Source organism: Epargyreus clarus, unplaced genomic scaffold, assembly GCF_041222505.1.
Source record: "Epargyreus clarus isolate Ecla_fem2 unplaced genomic scaffold, WU_Ecla_fem_2.2 ptg000004l, whole genome shotgun sequence".
Lineage (NCBI taxonomy): Eukaryota > Metazoa > Arthropoda > Insecta > Lepidoptera > Hesperiidae > Epargyreus > Epargyreus clarus.
The window spans coordinates 9,627,580-9,651,907 of record NW_027332212.1 but is presented as its reverse complement, the minus strand read 5'-3'; the positions used below and the strand labels follow the sequence as shown (position 1 = coordinate 9,651,907).

At 34.3% G+C, this 24,328-nt stretch overlaps 1 protein-coding gene across 1 annotated transcript; it reads right to left on the bottom strand.

The window, feature by feature from the left end:
* Positions 1-11,712: 11,712 nt before the first annotated feature.
* Positions 11,713-24,190, bottom strand: LOC140757463 (HEAT repeat-containing protein 6). Its single transcript, XM_073093185.1, has 17 exons — positions 24,107-24,190; positions 23,808-23,964; positions 23,481-23,729; positions 23,062-23,316; positions 22,136-22,339; positions 21,376-21,660; positions 20,848-21,059; positions 20,145-20,374; positions 19,390-19,724; positions 18,306-18,513; positions 17,674-17,837; positions 17,141-17,263; positions 16,555-16,679; positions 15,682-15,769; positions 14,592-14,816; positions 13,549-13,764; positions 11,713-12,657 (listed from the first exon to the last, which is right to left on the bottom strand). The coding sequence occupies exons 2-17, from the start codon at positions 23,958-23,960 to the stop codon at positions 12,400-12,402; spliced, it is 3,330 nt and encodes a 1,109-aa protein (XP_072949286.1). The 5' UTR covers positions 23,961-23,964; positions 24,107-24,190; the 3' UTR covers positions 11,713-12,399.
* Positions 24,191-24,328: the final 138 nt, after the last annotated feature.

Below are 24,328 nucleotides of genomic sequence, written 5' to 3'. Positions count from 1 at the left end.
CGCGTTTCAACGTGGTCATGGCATTGGCAGTTTTTTAGGAGGCTTGTTTAGATCAGTTTTACCTTTGCTTTCAAGGGGTGCTAGAGTTATAGGAAAAGAAGCACTAGGCGCTGGAGTTGGTATTTTGTCGGACTTAGTGAATGCACGACCCATGGAGGATTCAATAAAATCTCGCCTCAAGGACGCTAGTTCCAATTTAAAACGAAAAGTTGATGAAAAAATTGATAGAATAAACATGTCTGGATCGGGGTATATAACGAAGAGAAAGCGTCTTTCCTCACTCAGTGCACGCTCAGCTGCTAAAGTGAAAGCTATTAAAAAATTGGCAGTTTCTCGTGCCAACATAAAAGATATTTTTTCATAACTAATAAATTTAAGGAATTATGTCTTTCTTACATAGTCATTCTTGTGAATGTATAAAGTCTGAACTAGATTTATTTGCATTGCCATCAACACAAACAAGTATTGAAAATGGTATTTGGATTCATTACAAACCAATTTCGTCTCTTGCTGATGATGGACCAATAGAATTTCAAGTACCAGGATCTGGTGACGATTACCTAGATTTATCGCATACGTTAATACATATTAAAGCAAAGATAGTTAACCTAGATTCATCAAAAGTGAGCACACCCACAGTAATAGCACCAATAAATAACTGGTTACACTCACTATTCAGCCAGTTAGATGTATATTTAAATCAAAAACTTGTGTCACCACCTAATAATACATATGCTTACCGTGCTTATTTGGAAACTCTGCTGAACTACTCTCCTGCCGCAAAGAAATCTCATTTGACTTGTGGTCTTTGGTATGAAGATGCAGCTGGTCAAATGAACTCAACAGACAACACAAATCCTGGATTTCTGAAACGACAAAAACTAGCATCTGAAAGTAAAGAAATAGAAATGATTGGACATCTACATGGTGATATATTTAACCAAGAAAAGTTTTTAATTAATGGGGTTCAAATGAGTGTCAAATTAATTCGCTCAAGAGAATCGTTTAATCTGATGGGTTCTTCTACTGATATAAAATGTAAAGTATGCATTACGGATGCAACTCTTATTGTTCGTAGAGCACGAATAAATCCAACTGTACTCCTCGCACATCAAAAAGTCTTAGCCTCTACTACAGCAAAATATCCTATTACTCGAGCTGAAGTCAAAGTTTTAACTATACCATCAGGGGTTCAGGGAAAGACTCTTGACAACATTTTTCTGGGGCAAGTACCTAAAAGATGTATAGTTGGATTTGTAAACAACACAGCATTCAATGGAAGTCTTACTAAAAATCCATTCAATTTTGAAAACTATGCTATGAACACATTTTGTTTATATATTGATGGCCAACAAATACCTTCAAAAGCATTGCAACCATCATTCGAGAATGATATTTTTACTGCAGCCTATCACACTTTATTTTCGGGGACTGGTATACATTTTCTAAATGAAGGTAATGGAATATCTAGGGAGCAATATGCAAAAGGTTACTGCCTATTAGCGTTTGACCTAACTCCTGATTTGTCATCAAATTCCATGACTCATTGGAATCTTATAAAGCATGGCAGTGTAAGGGTAGAAGTTCGGTTTGAATCAACTCTAACCGAAACTATTAACTGTATAGTGTATGCAGAGTTTGATAACGTTATTGAAATTGATAAGAACCGAAATGTAACCGTCGACTACAGTAGTTAAGATAAATTTATATACTTAGATGTAAGTAAAAGCCTAATAAATGTAATATATTATACCTATTTGAAGTCTTTCATTCGAGTTAAACCATATTGCGTCCCTTTAAATATAAGGTTTGGATAATTTTGCTCTGCATTTGTAAATAGTGTATTGTACCTATCAGAGGTATCGATAAGTAGGCATGCACAATGGATACAATCGAGATTCAGAAGCATTTAAGTAAAATTCATTGTAGCTTGAAAAACAATGTCTATGCAGCAAACCGATTACCGCTATACGTTAAGACTCCAATGTACTTGATAAGTAATTTGGACCCTGACAGTGAACCAGGCTCTCACTGGGTAGGCATGTACATAGACAGAAATGGCATCGGTGGGTATTTTGATTCATATGGCCGACCACCAACAGGCCATCACAAAGCCTTTTTCAGAAGGAACGCAAAGCATTGGGATTTTAATAGATATAGAATACAACTTGATTGGTCTTCAGTTTGTGGAGAATATAGTCTTACATACTTGCATTACATGTATTATGGAAATACACTCAGAGATTTTTTAAGCCTGTTTTGTGAGGATAAATTGATAAACGATATTGTAGTATCGCAATTGTTCAAAAGGTTGTTTTGGAAATAATAAACAATGTCAATACGAAGTTTTTTTTATTGCATTACCATGCGCATACCCCCATCATTAACGACACAGTGATAATGACCCTATTATGTTGTGAGGACAGCGAGTGGTGATTAGATAAGTAAGGTCCGTATTGTTATATGGACATAGCGAGCTTAATGAGATAAGGAGGTGATTAGATAATGAATTAGAGGTCGTTATTCATAAAAGCTAACTTCGTAAGCAAAGGAGATAGCGTAAAATAAATGCGTGCAATCGATCGGGCGTGGTCGGAAACCCCCATTTTGACACCAAACTTTTTTTTTTTTTTTTTTTTTTTTTTTTTTTTTTTAGCCGGGCTCGCCCCTCGATCGTGGCAAACAGGGCAGCGGGGGGACGGGGAAGCGAGGGGGAAAAGTCGGTGCCCCACAACCGGTGAATAGAGAGGGGAGGGGGGAAAATCGGTGCCCCAGAACCGGTGAATCCCTACTACTCACGTGAATCGCTAGTTGGTAATACTGTATTACAGTTTATTTCTACTTAAATTGAATGATCTTGCGGTTCTAAAGTGTAATGGGTATTCACAATGCTTATGTAAAATCATCTCACGTTGCACTCACTACATATTCCTTTGCAGCTTTATATAAGGGAAAATAATACCAACCTAACCGCAGTGATGCATCACATTGAGATTAGGTTATATTTTCTATCGAGTGACCAAGAGATTGTTACAAATATACTTAGGTACATAATAATAAGTTGACAACGAACTGAAGAATCTGTGACAACGAGATATCAATACCTTATGCACAGACGAAGTTTTCACCGTAACATAGTATTCTCTGGGAAGTTTAGGTTAATTTAGGTTAGAACATTTATCTATTGTATTATGAAAACAACAATATATTTTACATATTTTGGCTCTCAAAATTTTTAAAATGATTGATTTTGGCTATGTAGCCAAAAAATTTTCACGCGTGCGGAGCAGGTATTTGGCTCCCTATAAGATAATCTAGCTATCTAGCTATTGAAGTCGTTGCAAATTTTACACATAACTTCTGTCTGGCAACATCTTTTCAACCGATGCCGAAAAGGAGGAGGCCCTATATTCGGCTGTATTTATTTTTTTATATATAGTTTGTTGTTTTCAGAAACACACGTGTAGCATACTTCAGGTAGGTTTCCAATCATTTCTGGAATTTGTTACATATATCCAGGGGGGCAGTCACCTTTTACTATCAGGTGAACTGCATGCTTATATATTACAAAAAAAGTACTCCTGTGCTATTAAAAACACTGTTATAATTTCCATAATGTCTCATACCAGCTACCCAACAGTAATTAATCATCTTAGCTACTAAATTAAAGGCAATCTTGCCCAGAAACAGCGTTGAAGAAAGCGATGAAACCGACAACGCGCATAAATCGGGTGTAAGGTGTCTATGACACAAAAACCGACACCCGCATTGTTCCTAGAAGGCGATGTTTTATAAACACGGTAGTAACCGGTTAACTAACGACTTTATTTAGAAAGTTCCTGGAATTGAATCTTTAGGCTTTCTGTTGACATGTAGGTCAACAGATACAGTGATACCGAATAGGTATAGCTTTCTGTGTCATCTGTTTCCACTTGAGAAGACGAGATTATCTGTTAAGAACCAATTAAGATCAGAAAATTTTAATTTCACTTCATTTTATTGTTTTTAAGTTTGATTCTGGCAACTTACTTAATCTTTACAATATAATAATATGAAGTAAAAGGCTTTTAGGCATAGATTAGGCATAGACTTATCTATAGCCTTTAGGTTTCATTCTTTTTACAAAACAAAAATAAGCTGAATTATTTTTGTACCTACTCTTATTAATTTAATAAAACTACTGTCTTTATCAATTTAAATATATCTAGTCATACAAACGCAATAAGTTAATATTAATATCGCGCATAAATTGCAATGTATGCTAGGAAATAGAAATTAACATAAATTAAATACCTACTGCATGTCAATAATGGTAATATACTGAACTACATAACTAAACGATATTTAGGTACATATTTCGAGCACATAAATCGCTCTCGAATACCTAGAACTTTCGTGAAAAAGATGTGTATCTAAATTTAGGCTTCAATTATATCTAATTTTGGAACAGCGACCTTCCGATGAAGAAAACAGGGAAGCGGAAACATAAATAAAAATACAACGAGACCGGCATGATTCCTCAAGGCAAACTGATTAATCTAATCCGATTATTTACAAAAAATACTAAATATATCTTTAGATAAAAAATGTCAAGCAGATGTTATGACTTATGATCCTTTTAACTGCCTTTTTACAAGTTGGTTAGTCCCTATCTATACATAAATCAATTAACAGAAAAATGATTTAAATTTAAATACTGCTTTTTACACAAATAGTTATGTTAGGACTTTTATTGTTTTTGTTCGTGTAAGTTTGTAGATTTTACACACAATCTTCTCAGCGGTTAGTAACTGGCATCATTGAGAAACATTTGCAATATGCACTCGACACATTAGATAGCATACATACGTATATAAATGTTAAAAACAAAATTAGAAAGGCCAAAAGGTGAACAATCTCACGTTTGTTTCGCGTGATAGAATCTTACAGAGCAGTTTAAAAACGATAACTTTATTAGACGACATCAGCGTTATCTTTTTATAAATACAGTTACTAGGACTATCCAGTTCTGACATCTCTGTAACGCATGAACACAATAAACATTTATTGTTACTCTTTAAATAAATTTACCGCATCTTTACGTCACAGATTTATGTAACTTAAAGTTGTAACAATTGGATTGTAATGAAACAATAAGAAATAATTATTGCCATAACAATCCGGTTGCAAATAGAATCTTAAGCGGTGGGGGAAAACATCGTGAGAAAATCCAGATGCCCGAGAGTTTGCTTAAATTAGTGTTCTCAAATATCTATCAATCCAAACATGGTCAGTGTTATACTAAATCTGATTCTGAGTATAGACACGTCCTAAACAGAGATGCAGTAAATACCTAATGACTTAACGAATTATCCAGGTATGAACAACTCATAGACTTATGTCCTTTCAAAAAGAAGTTAGGAAATACATGACAGGGACAACAGAGTGTCTCTTTAGTTTCCGGACCAGAATAGAGCTGCGGTATGCCCTGCCTTTCGTAAGATGCGATTAGGAGGGCTTTCGGTGTAAAGGACGACAAGATTGGAAGCTCGAACCGCCCAACCAGCGACGCTGAAGAAAGGACGACGATTATGTGTGGTCGCATCCTGTCGAAAACACTCGAAGGTGTTGATCATGAACGATCACCTGGCCATACCTCGGCACCACACGGAGGACTTCGGTTGCGTTCCATTGGAGATCCTGAAGTCATCCACGTTGTGCTAAGAACGACAATCGGGGTAGGTTTCAGTGGGTAAAAACCCCACATAACCCGGTGTCACTCTCACGGTACCTTTTAAAGGTTTTCAACAAAAAAAGGTACAACGCATTAGACATTAGTTAGTAACCCTTAGATCCTTAATCATATCACTGCGACGATCTTGGACCAGAGGTCAATCGTACAAAAGGGCTGTTAATTGTAAATATCAAAACTAAATGCCTACATCTAATAATCGAAGAGATATCAGTGGCACGTGTAAACATGCAAGTTATTATAATTTATATTTATTATACATAATAATATTTAATAGTTCAGGATTATAACTTGCAATGGTATGCATTATTTCTGAAGCGTCACCCAATAGATATGATTTGTATGATTAAGAGAAGAGGTTTTAATCCAATTTTAATATAATCTTTATCTAGAGTCTAGATTCTACACTATCTATAATTTCGAAATCATTTCCTGAAAGCGTTGTTAACAAAATTGTCAATACTTTCATTGTTAACAGTTATGTTATTAATTTATATAGGTACTGCAGCATATGTGACGTGTTAATTTAATATGTAAACTAGGTACAAAGCAATAGTTACACATGAGTTAGAAAAAATAAGTACTATTGCATGCTTTCTTTAATGTCTATTTTTATTAATGGTATGATTAATGCCTAAATGCAACAAATTCCTTGTCATAAATAAAAAAAACATATTATGTATTTATGTATGTAGGCACCAACTACTACTATAGTTCATACTAAAAGCCTTGCAATGTGAGACACAGTAGGTATCATGTATCAACCTTAATCGACCCAAATTTTAAATGAAAATATGATACAATAACAATTTCTTGCAAAAAAAATCCTACTTATTTCAAAATGGCCCTATAGATACCATAACAAATTATATTTATTCTTCTTCATTATCAAGTATACTAATTTGTCACGATTTAAACCGGTTAAATCGTGTATGACACGTTATACTTACTTACTTAACAAGTAATTAATTAAAAAATCAAAAAACCCGACTGCATTATAAAAACTAAAGTAGAATTTCCAAAAACGGTGATATAGGCGTTTTATTATTTTTATCCAGAAAGCCAAATACATAGTTTCATAGAAGGTATCTGCTTTAAAATCAAAAGATTCAAACAATATTATCCTATTTTATCCTCGTAGTGCTCATTTACGCTATATAAATGACCTATGAATAAAATTTCGAGCACTCTAAAGTTCAGCGGTTTTCCTTTGCGTTGATCTTTATCACAGCAACACTACTCATGTAGTCAGACAGTCATCTCAATGTGTTTTATATATGTATATATTATATAATGTATGTGGAATATCTTTTAAGTTCCTTTATTTTTATATCCTACTCGATAGGTTTGGTTAACTTTTTTTAAAACGTGTTACTATTTCGCAAAAACAATCCACCATTTACGCCCCATAAAATATATAACGTCTGTAATTAAAAGTCCTGGTCATTATTTTACCTCGTAATGGGTAGAATTTCATTATTTTTATCCAATAAGCCAAATACAAAATTTCATAGTGTTTGCTTCAAAATTGACGATTGTTTAAATGAACTTTTACCCCTTATTTCACCCTCTACGAGGTTAAGTTTGCGGATGGGGATAAATAGGTGTGTCTTTGTTCTTATCCAGAAAGCCAAATACTAAATTTTATAGTAGTTGCTTCAAAATTAAAGGATTTCAAAAAAACTGTTTTTCCCTATTTTACCCTCTTAGGGGCGGAATTTCCAAAAAGCTTTTCTTAGTATTTATTTACGCTATATAGCAGACCCATGTGCAAAAATTTCAGAACTCTAAGTTGAGCGGTCTTGGCTGTACTTTGATTTCTGAAAAATGAAAAAGTCATTTAATTAGTCAGTCAGTCAGCCATCTTGCTGTTTTACATATATACAAATATATTTTTATAATCTACATTTAATTTACTTTCATTTGATACCCCACTCGATGGGTTCGGTTAACTTTTTTTTTGAAATGTGTTACTATTTCGCGCCAAAAATTCGCCCTTTTGATTTTTTTTTCTAACACCTATCTAAGGACACTCGGGTCATTGAGACGAATATAATGACATATTAACTGTCGAAATTTATCCAGCCGTTTGTAAGATCGGATCAAATAAAGAAAGACAAACATACAAGATACGCGCGAAAAACATAACCCTTCCTTGGCAGTCGGGTAACAAATAAAAGATAAGGCTACTTAGACTTATTGACAAAACATTCAGAGATTCGCGTGTAAATGTTTATGTAGACATAAACCAATTCAAACTGATTTTAACTAAATTTTATAATTAGTGACATATTTCTTCTTTTATAAATCTAAGCAGATTAGTGATAGAACCTAATGTTATGAACTGGGACCTTAAAAGTCGGGGTTTTAGAGGTCAAATCTCAGGCATCTCTAAATTGCAGATTACTTATCAAATCCTTTAACGGTGAAAAAAACATCTTTAGGAAAGCTTCAATCTGAAAGATTTCTGAGAGAGAGAAAAGTTTTCAAAAGTGTTTGAAGCCTACCAATATGCACTTTAGCGTGGTGAACCGGTCTTATCCTCTCTAATGACTCGCCCCTACAAGGGATAGCAGTGGGTTGACGATAGTGATATAGCTAGAGGTAGGTAAAATAAGGAAAATTTTATATTGTAGTTAATAAACCGCGACGATGGTAAGTCCTATTTAAAACTCTTATGACTGATCATGAGGATAAACTGTTCAACATATTTATATTTCCATTTCATTATAGCATAATAAAATATCAACGTGAGCTACATCGTAGGTATATGCAATTATGTTATTAAAAAGAAACTAAGCAGGGTAAGAATATGCATAAAAATAACCCAAATTACTCACCTGCGGGAGGAAAGCTTTTCGAGTTTATTATGTTTACCCAGTTTACCTTTGTTACCCAGTTTACCTGTCTGTTTCCTTGACGGGTACAAATACAGGTCTGTGTTTTGCGTTGTGGTCTAAACAGCTTAAGGTTCTTCTTGGAAAAGCATTGACATAGGGTAACTATATTAAAATAAAAAAAAATAAAAAAAAAACTCCCGGAATTGGGTGTACCATTTTTAAAACATGTGATGCATTAGAAATATTAGTAATATAGACAAGAAATTGTATTATTAATACTATTCAGTATTTAAATACTTTAATTTCTATAATATTTTAATACCAGAAGGATGCGTTTCTAGCGATAGGTGCTAAAGGTCATTTCTATAAGCATTTCTTCTCTTTATCTATTTAATGGTAATGCTAAAGCTTGCCGCTCGATATAGCACAATATCTCCATAAATTATAATAGTCAATAAGCAAGAAAAACAATATTAATTACGACGATATGTAACTCCAGTGGTTCACTTTATAATATTGAACCTTGACATTATTACGTTCCCATATCGAAGTGCTGTGAACTCGACTACATCCTCGTTTCCGAATGTGTGTCTATCAATACATGACCTCTCTAATTGGACATATATTGATTTGCGTCAATGCCCCCTTGCACACCCTTAATTAGACTTATCTCAACATAACCCTGAGTTAGATAATCCTGAGTAATCATAGAATACTACTAATAGGTGTGCGTATCCAGTTGCAACCGGACATGGCGATAAGAAATGGACTTGATACTCCATATCAGGATTTTTTTAGCTTAGTACGATGCAATTCATTCCGGTGACGTTTAGTAAACGAATACGTTTAAGTAATAAGTATTATGTAAATACAGTGAAACTTGGTTAAGTGGGACCTGGATAAGTGAGAAACCTCCATAACTGGAACTCATGCTGAGGTCCCAACACTTTGGCACTGAATTACCTCTGTTAGTGGGACGAGGTAAACCTCTATATCTGGGATTTGTTCTTTCGATTTATCATCATAGTTACCTCTATAACTGAGACAGCGAGTAAATTTTATATGCATAAACCTCTGTAACTGAGATAACATTGTTTGTTTACTCATTCTTATTCTACCCACAAATTCCACACGTAATTCCAAGTACGTAAGTACAAATTTTGAGCTTCAATTACCTTCAGTTTTAGTTTCGCTTTACTATCATACAGATGTTTATTTGAAAATTGTCAAAACGAAAGCTACAATCATTATCATTACGTGAAAAACTGAAGTTAATATCCGTTTATGAAAGTGGGAAGACACGCGAAGAAGTTTGTGCCGAATTTAATGTGCCAAAATCTACTCTTTGTAGAATAATTCAGAGTAAACATAAAATTGAATCACAATGTTCTGAAGGACAAGGAAAACTAAAACGTGTACGTTTATCAGAATATCCTGAACTTGAACAGTGTTTGCTAACATGGGTTAAGCAAATTAATGGAACCCTCTGTAAATGAGACAGATATTTATTTATACCTGTATATCTGAGACACTGGGTAAGTGGAATACCTCTATAAGTGAAACGACATTGCAGGTCCCTTGATGTCTCACTTAACCAGGTTTCACTGTATGAAGGTTAACTAAAGAGATGGTTATTTTTTTTTTACATTTATGCCACTCTTCGTTTCCTACTTAAGGAAAAGGTAATAAGTAATATTTTTACAATTTCATAATACTTAGTACTTACCCTATACGTGGAAATAACTGAAATATGAATGTGAATGATCATGACGTTCATTTAGAAGTGTAATGGTAACAAATGCAAATAAACATAAATTCTATAATATAAAATATTAATAATAACTCGGAGGTAATTTCTATAAACTTTCCTTATTTACGTATTCGTATAAGTGGTTGATTAGTATTATTACTCATAGGTAACATACGCCAACATATTACGCATATAAACAAAAGTAGGGTAATTTTTCGTAATTATACGTAATATGGATTCCCCTTAATTATTTTATCAAAAAACAAAAATAAAAATAATCACTACATAAGATAATGGAAGTACATTAAGTAGCGATATATTTACTTACTCTAAGTCAAATATAATTTTATGGAATAAGAACAGCAAGCAAGCCTCAATCCCAAAGTAAAATTATAGTAACTATACGGAAATATTTAACCACCTAAACAGGACATTGGTCATTTATGATCACATAACGACATTATCAATTTAACGCTTATCTTAAATCTTGTGGTGTTATCATAGCAGAATCTGGTAAGCACCAGCAAAATTAGGTCATTTGGTTATCTTATTTACGTTAACCATCTCGGTAGTAAACTTCTGAATAACCTAGAGAATTATTCCTTACATAAAACCAATACTAATTAGCCTTATTACTTCATTGTGAAGTAACTATCTTTTTGTTTTGACTATCGATATTTATCTGGCCCTAATGAGGTTAAAGCGTGTCATATCACTTTTCCAGTGCAAATAATTCCATGGAGATTTTATTATTAGATATTTACTTATGACTGCCTTACTATATTTCGCAATTAGCTCTCATATTAATTTTATTCCATTTATTCATAAGTGGTCGTATTTTTTCCATTGATTCATAAACCCTTAAATGTGCATAGTTGGACTTACATCTACCCTATTATAGTGATTGACAGACAAGTTGATTTTATAAATTACTAGCTAACCCGGCAAACGTTATATTGCCATATAGATAAAAAATGTTAAGGGAGAACAACCCTTATCACGTAGGGGTATGAAAAATAGATAGTAGCCGACTCTCAGACCTACTGTATAAAATACGGCATATAAAATTTGATGAAAATAGGTAAAACCGTTTCGGAGAAGCATGGTAACTAACATAGTGACACGAGAATTTTATATATAAGATTACTACTATTAGGTATTTTTTTTGTAAAATACGAAATGTGACGCAAAATTATTCGGTTCTATAAATAAAACACAGTTTACATTTTTTACGTTTATTTTATTGCAAATAAATAAATAGAAAATAAATTTCATAGCTTATTAACGTTTTAAAAATAACAAATGGTAATATCCTTAAATAACTTAATTAGGAAGATAATTACACACCTATTCTTAAAAATTAATAATTAAAAAAATATCCAGAACTTTATACTTCACGCAAGAAAATAAAACGTTCAGATGCCTCATATTTGTATGAATGTTCAGAATAAAACAATGTTCTTTATATTCTTTTTAGAAACACCCTTAGAAGTTTATAAAAAGAAAACTATAAATCAAATCTTCACTCATTCATTTCTGTATGTACAATTGTACATTGATAAACAGTTGCCTACTGATTTTTGGCCCTCGACAGAAATTGTATAACGTTTGTCTTATTCGACGTCAGTAACTTAAATTAATTGTTGCAACAATATAAATAGGTGAGTTTATTCAGATGTGATTGTGACGTCGTTAATTTCATTTATTACTCCAAATAAATATCATATACTATACCTATATGTCATCAAGAAATCACACGACATTATCATCAAGAAGTACATGGTGGCATTTAAAAAAAAAAGAGAAAAAGAGTAATATTTATTATTTAAAAAAAAGACAAACCCACTGAGTTTCTTAACAGACCTTCTCAGTTGAGGTCGCCGTCCGATCCGGTAGTAGTTTAAGAAAAAATATTATAACTGACAATTTGTAAAATAAATATATTTCATTTTATTTCATTACAGTGCCATTGCTGAGCACGGTTCCTCTTATAATGAGATTTTCAGTGGTTCGCCACGGTTACCGCACTACTCCGCGGATTAGTACTGACCATGACAATTTATTTATTTCAAAATAAACTACATATCCCATATAAACATCTCCTGCAACATCCCCAGGGTCTGTGACTGTGTTTCGTTCGCTGCAACAAAATCCATAGTAACGTACCGAGCAGCTTGGAGTATCTTAAGGCACGACGTGTTTTCTGGTGGTAGTTTCTGGTAAAGTTGGGTTAGGAGAGACTTGGCGCAGTCGAAGTGGAAGACAAGAGGATCCAGTATGTCTGTGAGGTCGGGCTGCTTGAGAAGACAGCATAGATGAGCCAGAGTGACACAGAGCTGGAAAGAATTTTATTTGTCTAAAGTTAATTTATTTGATTTTTTTTTATAATATAGGAGTAGCAGATGAGCATGCAGTCCACCTGATGGTAAGTGGCTACTGCCGCCCATGGACATCCGTAATCAACCCCAGATCGGATTAGATATTCCTACCTGAGGTCGGCCGCAGATGCTACGCGCCTGAGGACTAAGCTGGAACGCCTCGGATAAGTGTATATACACACTTATTATAAGGGCTACCCCTTACCACACCCTTCAAACCAGAAACCAGCGCTTAACACTGCTGTTATGAGGTAGAAATAAGTGTGGCGGTGGTGCCGCTGGAGTCGAACCACAAGGGGTTCTACCACCTTCAAAATGAATGCGTTAGATCTACGAAGTAATCACGCCCTTCGCACACTATCAGCACACTATACACGTGTATGTAAGTATAACTGTTGTAGAAGGGTTCATTGATGTATTTTACCGTATATCTACCGTAACACGACCTTGCAGGCACGGACCGTGCCTTTAAAATATTGTATAGAAAAATATGATTTTGACCGCGATGTTCCATGTGTCATGGCAGAGTTTGATAAGTTTAATACTGTATATTTTTATGTATAAACGAGGACTAAGAATTTTAAATTATTGTACTATACTTTTCTATCTTTTCATTTTATACAACATAGAAGAAACATGCGAGCATGCAGTCCAGCAGATTGTAAGTAGCCTCTACAACCTATTGACATCTGTAACCGTCCCCAGATAGAATTGGATTCCTACCTGATGTCAGCTACACAGTACCTACCTGTTGCACCAGTACTTGCTACCGATAAGAACTGAGTTGGAACGCCTCACTTATGTGTTTTACTAGCTACCTAGCTAGTAAAAAAAGCTAGCTAACCTCACCTGTTCAATAAGATTATCCTTATGCTTATACTCAGTAAAATCATCCACATTGGCAGCGTTCTCCATAGCGGCCATAATGCCTCTCCACACTAGCGCATAGTGCGCCCCGTACTGCTCGCGAACGTTGCACGCTCGTAGCGCCACCGCTGCGTTGATACGCACTTTGAGATTCTTGCATTCTTGTGCCAATGCACATAGGCTTGAGAATACATGTCCCTGGAAAAAACATGTATTTAGTAAAGTAAGAAGTACTTACTTATTATTGATAAGTTAATTATTTATTTACAATATAATAATTTTGTAACTGTTAGTTACCAGAGCCTCTTTTTATATGCAGAACTGAATAGTTATAGTTCTGTGCCGTAATAAATACAATAATATTATGTGTTACATCCGCGCACGCAACTTCGCCGCTAAAAATACATTGTCAGTTTTTGTAAGTACCTAATAACAATTTCTTACTATTTTGTTGCGTAATACAAAACATTGTAAATTGTTATCGTTTTATTTCCATATAATTATGTATTGAAACATAAAAATATAATTAGACTGAAAAACGTGCTTCCATGTAATTGCTTTTAAAACCAATTTGCGTGTAGACAATGGACCAACTAACTTTAGAATCGTGAATTCCTTACTCCATACATATTTAAAACCCAATATTCTATGTAGGCAACAATTAGAACCAACCACAACTAAACCAATTAACTCCGCCATAGAAATATATAGCAGTGATAGCCTAGTGGTTAAGAAACTCGGCCTCTCGATCGAGGGGTCCAAGGTTCAAATCCCAGGCACGCACTTCTGATTTTTGAAGTTATGTCCGTATAAGAAATTAATTATCACTTGCTAAACGGTGAAGGAAAACATCGTGAGGAAACCTGCATACCTGAGAGATTTATAAAAAAAAACCCAAAGGTATGTGAAGTCTACCAATACGCACTTGGCTAGCGCGGTGGACTATGGCCTAATCATCCTGAGAGAAGACCCGTGCCCAGCAGTGGGACTGTAAGGGGTTGATGATAGAATTATAAAAACATTACCTGCCATCCGTTGAAGCACGTGAACAGTTTCTCATTCTTCATAGCGTTGCCGAGGGCGTAACAAGCGTTCCACCTCACTTTCATGTTCGCCACTTTGCACGCACAGTGAGATAGTTTCTCTATGGCCAGTTCGCATAACGCCTTCATTTGGGGACAACGTTGTAAGTTATCGTTCCTTATCAAACGTAGGAAGTTCCCAAGGCCGCGCGTGGCGCTCATTTTTACCTGCATTATGCAATTAATCAATTAGTATACGCCGTAATAGATAAGGCTATTTCGAGTTCGATGAACTATGATAAGGAAATCGATAGCAATAAATCGTATAACTTTTTTTATCCGACTGCGATAGGTATTGTTTTTCGAGCATATATGTCCTTCTTCGAGGATCCTTCTTAGAAATGGCCTATAACTCAAATGGCTTGACGCACCTATGAGGTATCGTATAGACATCTATTATTTTTAATTGGTCAACATTACATAAGAATGTTTTATATGGAGTTGATTACAAATGTCCATGGCAAAAGCCCCTTACCATCAGGTGGACTGAATAAAATAAAATAAATATGACAAAAAAAGCTCTAACTACTTTAAAACATCGGTTGTTGCTTTTGACGAATATAATAATATTTTATAAGAATTCGTATATTGAAAACCAACTTCAATGACAACTGCATATAAACTGCGCCTCTACAATTTACAGCATGAGTCGACACCATAAAACTGCAACCACACAATTCAAAACGTTAATTACAAGCAGTCCATCTGAAGGAGCCCTAAGTCTGTGACGTCACGTCTTTACTCTTTCTCTATCTGCAACTGCGTGCAGTCTAAGCCCGACCGCACATAGCACATCACCTTTTTTTTTGTTGACGAGGGGGAAACCTTCAAAAGGTACCCGACGCCATGGGAGTGACGCCGGGTTATGTGGGTCGTTTTACCGCACTAGACGCCTCTTACGATAGGCAGGGGATACCGTAGCCGCATTCTAGTCCCGGTACTACAGGGACAACACAGCACATCACCTGAAAACATGTAGTCCGCCTGTGAGAGCCCTTCTGTGACGTCACGTCATCTCCACACAATCCATTACCTTATCATTATCACTGGCGCACTGTACGCTGACCTCGAGGAGACGGAGCAGCAGGTCATCGCCGATGTCGTCGATATCCGGTTCATCCCTGTTCAGAACATCACTTATAACAACAATAAATAAATACAAGTCACTGTTGACATATATTTTGTTTTTGGGACTTCCATTAATTAACGAAAATAATATACGTAATCGCATATCGAATATAAACAAATAATATTTTCCAGAAAAATAAAATACGTATGTAAATAAGTGCAAGCAGATTATACTGGTTTAGGGTGCAAAGGTTTTCGAATCTTACTTAGATATTTAACAGACTAATCCAGATAATACTGGATCTGTGCCTACATTTTTGTGTGTCCATGACATCTCATCTATTTCTGCCTAATAATAGCAGTGTTAAGTACTGCTGTGTTCTGGTTTGGTGTAAGGGAAAAATACTTTTCCAAGGCGTTCCAGCTCAGTCCTCAGGAGTAGTTACGCATCTGTGACCGACCTCAGGTAAGAATATGTAATCCTATTTGGAATTGATTACAGATGTCCATAGGTGGCAGTAGCCACTTACCATCTGAATGACTGCATGCTTGTCTGCTTTTCCTATATCATAAAATATCGAAATCTTAAAAAAGAATAATGACTGTGACAGATGTTTACAAACAGCCAGTTTACTAAAGACGCCTTATGTAAAACTTTGGTTACATACCAGAATTCCTTGTGACATGAATTTCTTGTGAAGGAAGTAGAAGGGAGGAATTTAATTATAGATATCAGATAGCTAGGAATTGGAAGAAAAAGCACAATTATTTTGAGGTTTCTTAGGCTACCACTACAAACTACCACGCCTCTACACTCAAATTGAATATTTTAACTTACATATTCAACACGAGCGCATCACTGAGGTTTCCTAGGGCCCAGGCGGCTTTCGTCCGTATAACTAACGTGGGTTCCGCGAGAGCTCTCAATATGTTTTCACCACAATCACTCACAAAGCATAAATCCTGTGGGAAAAGACATATTTTAGATCTATAAGAAATAAATCTAGTTTAAGAATAATACTATTCTAAGGATAATACAACAATTATGTGTAAAGAGACTTGGTAATGTAGTGCAAATAATACAGCATATACTACTATAATACATACTGCCGTAAGCAGTAATGATTTCCCCGTGGCATAGCGGTCACTATACTGGTCAAATACGCAAAAGGTTCAAAATTCAGTTTATTTTTGCGGTACTATTTTCCACTATAAGTCCATTGCATCAAACGAAATTGTCTCAATAAAGAAACTAATCCAAAATGGCGCCATTTAACATTAACTTATTTCTCATTTTATATGTGATCAAGAAAATAAAATACAAGCCATCAATCTTCATTATAAAAAGTTATGGGCATTATAATGTTTGGTCGAGAATATTATACAAAAGCCGTCAATTTTTATTAACAAGTAATAGGCAATACCTCTCTCAAACTCCGATACATGACAGTCATGGCCAAGGCCCGCACAGACGCCGCTCGTACTGTGGCCTCTTCATCACTACAGGACCCCACTAACAACGCACAGCAGAACAGCTGCTGACGACCCTGGAAACAATAACACTTGGAGATAAATGTTATTCAAACTTTTTATAGATAAATCATTTCGAATCAATCTTACGAATAAAGTATTTATTTAACTGCATAAGTTAACAAGTTACATTATTATGAGGATCTGTATAACCAACTTGTAAAGGATTCTGGGGTTCTCGACCACGCAGACATTTAAATTATGAATAACGGAACGCAGTGAATCTTGGCATTTAATTATATGTATCTTTCCCGAGTAAGGCTTAAGCCTTATTAAGTAAATACGAATTTTACAAGCTTCTACATTTGGGTTCTCAAACGGGAAAATCCACAAATATTTAAGAAATACCACCAAAATAAAAAGAACAAATACGACGGTATTCTTGACAAAATACATTATATAGAAAAATACATATTAGTGTTTTTACCGGCAATTCCTTAAATGACCTCTCGCCAATATTCGCAATGCAGTCACATACAACTGCTTTAGCGGGCGAGTTCTCGTGGGACTGCAGTACAGCTGACAGCGGCGTTATCAACTTCTCCCACATGTATACGCACTGGTTGAGGGGCGGTGCTTGGTCGGTTTGCTCTGTAAATTTGAAGGGCAAATAATTTACCAATTAAAATGCCTTTAAATAACGCAATGTATTTTGTGTTCGTTATATTTGAAAAACCGAAAAGTAATAAAAATATTGTTGGCATAAAATAATGGCAATAAATGTTAGAAAGTGATGGACATTATTCATAAGAATTTAAGATTTCTTTAATAAGAACTGTTTTCGATAGCATAGCAAAATTCTGATTACTTTTTGAGCATCCTAATAAAAACATTTATGGACTTGTGACATGCGTTTTTATATTTATTATATAAATGTTTTCATATAGTTTTTTAAAAATTTATGTCTTAAGTTTACATTAAAATACAAACACTTCACAATTTTACGCGCACACACAAACAAACAAACGTTAAAGCGTATGGTATAAGGTACTATTAGCAATTTCTTCCAACACAGAATCTCGACGTGAATAGAAAAAATCAATGAGTAAAGATGTTTACCTAACTTCTGAATAGCGTCACCAATAATACTTATAGTCCGGGCCGCCTGCAACACCACATCTTGGTGTTCGTGTTGCAACATCTCCGAGAATATGTCCGCTAGGAGTGGTATGTGAGAGTGCAGGAAGTACGACAGGTGGTGGAACGCGATCGCTGATAGCACTTGCAGGGATTCTAGTATCACAGGTATGACGGACGGTTTACATCTCTGAAAGTAAAATACGTAATATTAGAAAAATGCACTTACATATTTTGAAAAGAAAATACAAATACCTGCTTAAGATACTAGGATACAATGTCGCTAAACATTTATGACGATTTTGATTGTTAGTTTATATTTACATACTTTCAGCGTGTTAGACGTGTACCGTGGCAGACATAATATGCGTTTTTTAAATTTATGTTATAAAAGTATGTAATATATATTTTTTATGCATTACTTTTGACTTTTTCTCATATCTACTCTAACACAGCTACATAGACGTGGGCTGTGTCTGTAAAAATATTGCGTAGAAAAATATAGATGAGTCTGCTACGTCCCAGGTCTGACACATTCAATGTCTCTGCAGGTGTTATATATTGGCCTTAATCACCATAGTTAGGCATTCGCCTTATACAAAATTATAAAGAAGACATCCGATCCTGCACCGCCGCCGTGCCGTGGGAACGCTGACGCCGCACCACCGCTCCGTTTCCACCGTATAGTCCCGAACGTGGGAATTTACTCTGGGTGCTAACATTGCCCCAGCAAGTCACTTAGGATAGTTAGTTTTAATTCAGGTTAGATTTAATCCAAAACATGTAATATTCGGTTTTGATTAAATACATATCTATAAGTAATTCGGTCTTTCTGTATCCTGGCTGCTGCATCCCGACGCAATATATAACTCAGGTATAAATGAGACATTATATTTATTTAATACTATGTAAACTTTCGTAATTTCCTAATCATTAAGGGGATTGTAAAAGCATACCAAATCTGTTATAAAGCGATTATGAGGAATATATTATTAAATGAATTTTCTAAAGAAATAAATAAATTCATGTTACATTTACACGCCAAGATATGGATGTATCATCTTACCATATTGTCACTTCCTTTAAATATCCATCCCAAATTCTTGAAACAAATGTCCAAAATCCAACTTTTAAAATAGCATGTCCCTTCATCTTTTTCATCTCTATTCAGAACATTTATAATCTCTTGACTCTCAGCTGCCGTGAACATTTCATCATCAGAGTAACCCTCTTCAAAGTCGTCGCATTCCTCTGTTTCTACTTTATCATTATTTATTGATATATTTGTTACTTTACAAGGCACTGAATCTTTCTCCATGGCTTTCAAAATTTCATCAACCTTCGGATCAACGGAAAGAACACATCCCATAGTTATAAGTGCTCCCACTTGTAATTTTACATCTGTAAATAAATTTCGTATATTTAACACTACACACTCTCCATCAGAATTATGTACTATGAACGTACAACACACTAAACTGAACTAGGTCTAAATATATGAAGTTTTACACAGGAGTTCCATGTAGATAAGCAAAAAAATCTAAAGCTTTTTTTGAAAAATTCCAGCTTAAAGATAAATAACATTTTATGCCAGTAATAAAATCATAAATATGTTTTAAAACACTGCCTGTAAATATTTGGCTTTACAGGGACTGATATGAGTTAGGCTATGCTCCGAAAATAGGAGTTCCTGGTATAAAAAATAAAAAAAAATCATACTTGTGCCCAGCCCATAAATTTACACACTTTGAACTGTATACAAACATATTAATTTTGTTATAAATCCACCATAGTTACTTTAGTTTTATAAAAATTGCTAACCTCTATGAACCAAGAACTTCCTAGTAGACCTAACGAGATCACTGATCAACCCCTCCTGCATCTTATGGTATGGCGTGGCTTGGACCAAAGCGGCGCAACACTTCAGAGCGACTATTATAACTGAATGGCTCCTCTCGCTGTCCAAGATTCCAGTTAGAACCTTATGCATACATGTTGTTATATAACCCAGGGATATTGAGAATGGGATGAATGATGTTGTTACTTTCTTGCTGTAACAATAAAATAAAATGATTTTAGATGATGATGATAATGATGAGTTTAGATATAAATCTTTAGAAGTGTCACGAAATTTAATTCATCAACAATTCATCATCTCACTTCTGCACATGAGTCTTCATTTAAAATCTTAGAATGAAAAGACAGCCATAGCCCGTAGCATTGGCCGAATGTGGATTATACTTAAAAAAACATTAAAAACTTTATTCAGACAGGCATGTTGATTTCCTCAGAATAATGCTATTCGTCATTAAAGCAAGTGATCATAATATGAATATAATTTAGAAAAATCAGGTGACTAAGATATGATCACTAGAACAGTATGAGAAATCGAAGTTCATAATATACTGTCAGGGCTTTTATTAAATTTACTGTAACAATAATCTACTATTTCGTTCTATAAAAAGTATAGACAAATAATTAATAGACCATTTCATCAGATCAAATAGTGAAATGAAGAAAATACCTTGCTTCAGCCTGTGATAGATACATCTTAGAGCCTGCCAGGAGTGCCAGGATAACACTCAATGCACTAGCACGACTGCTGGCAATGGGGTCAGTTACGGCACAATAGGCTAGGGTCTTTTTCACTGCCTCCTGTCTAATCAAATTGTTGACTTCCACTGAATCTGGTAGAAGTGCCCACCAGTATCCAAAAATTTCCTTTTTCTCTTTTACCTGTAATTTGTAGAGGTTGCCATTTAATTATGATTGTACTGTTGTACGTAACATCTAGTATTATCACGTAGCACAGTATCACTTAATCATATAAATCATAATTTATTGACCGATTTTTCATAGAAAATCAGTCAATTTGTTCAATTACACAATAACTTACAGACATTGATATATGGATTATATATCGTGAAAATTATAATATTAGCTTTTAATTGCTTATCATAAAACTCATGTCTTCCACTCAGCTAGCAAAGGTTAGCAAAGCAAAGAAATATTTTTCTATTTACACAGGTTTAAAAAAATAATAGTCACTAACCTTAAACAATACCAAAAATAAATTGGAAGCACTTTGTCTTACTCTAGATTTCAATGCAATGAGTTTAGCTTCCCTACTATTCTCTAAATCAGACATATCTGAATCACTGGTAAGAGCCCAACAGTTTCTTGCTTTTTGTGGTTCCAAAAAGTTTTGGGAAGCAGGCTTGTATGCTGAATTGTTTTCAAAGTCACCCACATCCTTTATTAAACTTCTGTCTGAAACAGGGATTTCCTTCTTCAGACTTTCAATTGCATTATTCCTTTGCTTTCGCACTTTTTGTTTCTGAAATTACAAGGTAACAAAGGTAAGTTATTTAAATTATCACATAATATGACAAAAAAATGGTCACAGTAAAAGCTTTAATATTTGTTTTATTTATTGATTTAAAATACAACAGAAGTACTGTAAGTAAACTATCGGACCACCTGATGGTAAGTGGCCAATGGACTTCTGTTATCAATCTGGGTTTGACTTTGAAGTTATACCTAAACTAGATAATGGTGTGGATGTCCTGTAGTACTCCTCTGCCTTGCCACACCATTTATACTGTTGTTAGTAAACGGAAACTGGCGTGGTGGTGGTGCCTTTAATGTTGAACCATAAAGATCTCCACCATTCTTAATTATGTACTTACAAGTATAAACCACATCTTTCATTCATCACTTAGAAAAACAAGGATGAATATCCGTGTGTTTTATACACTGCAAAATAAACAATATTTCTTTTAAAGATATAGCTTCTAAAGTACCTATATTACCTTCCCTCCTTTAGGATTGGTCTTCACTGGCACTGCAGCTATGGTTTGTTGTGAAGGCATTATTCTCTCTGGTGGACCTTTCTGCTCAATGAGTCCATACAATATGAAGTACCTACAAATACCAATGACATCTGGCAAGGAAAAGTTTACCTTTTGATCATTAAAATACAGATGGGATAAAACCCTTAAAGCTGATATCACAACCTGAAAATGAGAAGTGGTGAATAAGTTACTTTTCTAATTATATTGAGTTAACTTTAAAAAAATTGTAAATGCATTAAATTAAGATAAGTTAATGGTGTAAGATCCCGATATAAGACGACTTACACGTTGTACATAAATCAGACCAGTAAAATGTTTTAGAAAAAAAAATTTTTTTTAATTGTAAACAAAACATATTCTGAAATTTTTTAGACAACCCATTTGCAATATAGTTTTTGTAATATTTAATCTTATATATAAAATACTCGTTTCACAATGTTAGTTATCGTACTCCTCCGAAAATAGCTTTACCGATATTCACCAAATTTTATATGCATATTCAGTAGGTTCGCCCATTACATTTTTTTATTTATGTGGCAACAACGTTTGCCGGGTCAGCTAGTTTAATAAAAAAAAATATTCAGCCATTAAGCAAGGTGAAGGTTGTCTTATATCGGGATCTTCTACAATAAGGTAAAATAGGTGCTTGGGTAAAGCTGTATCAATACATAATAGGCAGAGTTCAGTATGTTTTATGTTAATGGCTAAATCATACACATTCATTTTTTAACACATGTTTTTACGATGTTGGCCATTATAAAAAATATCATCCTGCGAGCCTAAAAATTCAATAACATGGTCTTACTCCAAGTTATGTTAATTGAATCTTATAGAATAAAATCTATAAAAAAAATTGTTGACATGGTAAGTAAAGTGACACTTACTTTACAATAAAGAAATTCATCTTGAGATTTTGTGTGCCCTTTCATCAAAAACTTAACAATCACATCCGAAATGTGTTCCTTTATTTCCGATGTAACATTTGTTTGATCAGTTTTGTCATCTGATGTCAAACTAATTATGCACTTCAATGCGATCAAACATGTTTGAAGTGGATTATGAACACTTAAGTTACGGCTTCTGTTAACATCCATTATGTTTAGTAGGATACCTTGCTCACCTAGCAATTCTTCAGAAAACTAGAAATATAATAAGACTTAGATAAATAACTAATAATAATACAGAATAAAGGTAAAGTTATTTGAATATAATTTAAATACTTGAAACTGAACAACGGTAAAAGAAAAGAAAAATGTTTTTAACATTTCATTGATTGAATTTTTTTATTATATTTGAAACATACCTTTTGTCCTGCAATAGGGTCACACTGTAAAATACTCTGCATATTATGAAGTATATCCGGCATAATGATGTCTGAACACGTTTTCAGACAATCTATATGCCAAGCTATCGCTTTCCATAGGTAGTCCCTTGTAAACGGTATGTTTTGTTTTGTTACCATATTATTTATTAAATGAGAAGACTTGGCAGCTAAAAATTCATCAATTGGTCGTATGTTACTGCAAAGAGCAGATACTAGTGATATAACATCCTGAAAAATAAATAAAAATTAATGAATCATTTCATATAAACACCATAACTTGAATACACTTTTATGTTATTATTTTACCTGTTTTCGTATAAATAACTCCGCTTTATACGTCTGGGCATTTAATTCATCTATTAGAGAGTTAATTTTCCCTTTATTATAATCCTTTTCACACAGAAGACTGCTCAGTTCTCCAGATATCAATGTGAAATGTTCTGGTGTCCTACTACCCATTTCTCTGCAAATTAAATAAATAATTGTATTACTGTTTATGTCATACTTTTATTTGTACACGCAACTTTTACAAGCACTATATGTAACGTTTTAAATATGCACAATATCAACAATATTTATATTAATTTGCAACACATTTTACTCACTATCGTTTAAACTACACACACCGCCACTCGCGCAAATCGCATCGCATGACAATGACATGAATCATATGTCAAAGTCAACCAAACCTACTAATCTGCCACTGTCAAATTAAGAAGAAAATTAATGAACAAGTACTATTTTTGTTGCGTTTTCACGACCTTGGACTCTATCATTTTTAGCCTCGTAAACTCGTCATTATCAATAAATTAAAATATTTTTGAAAT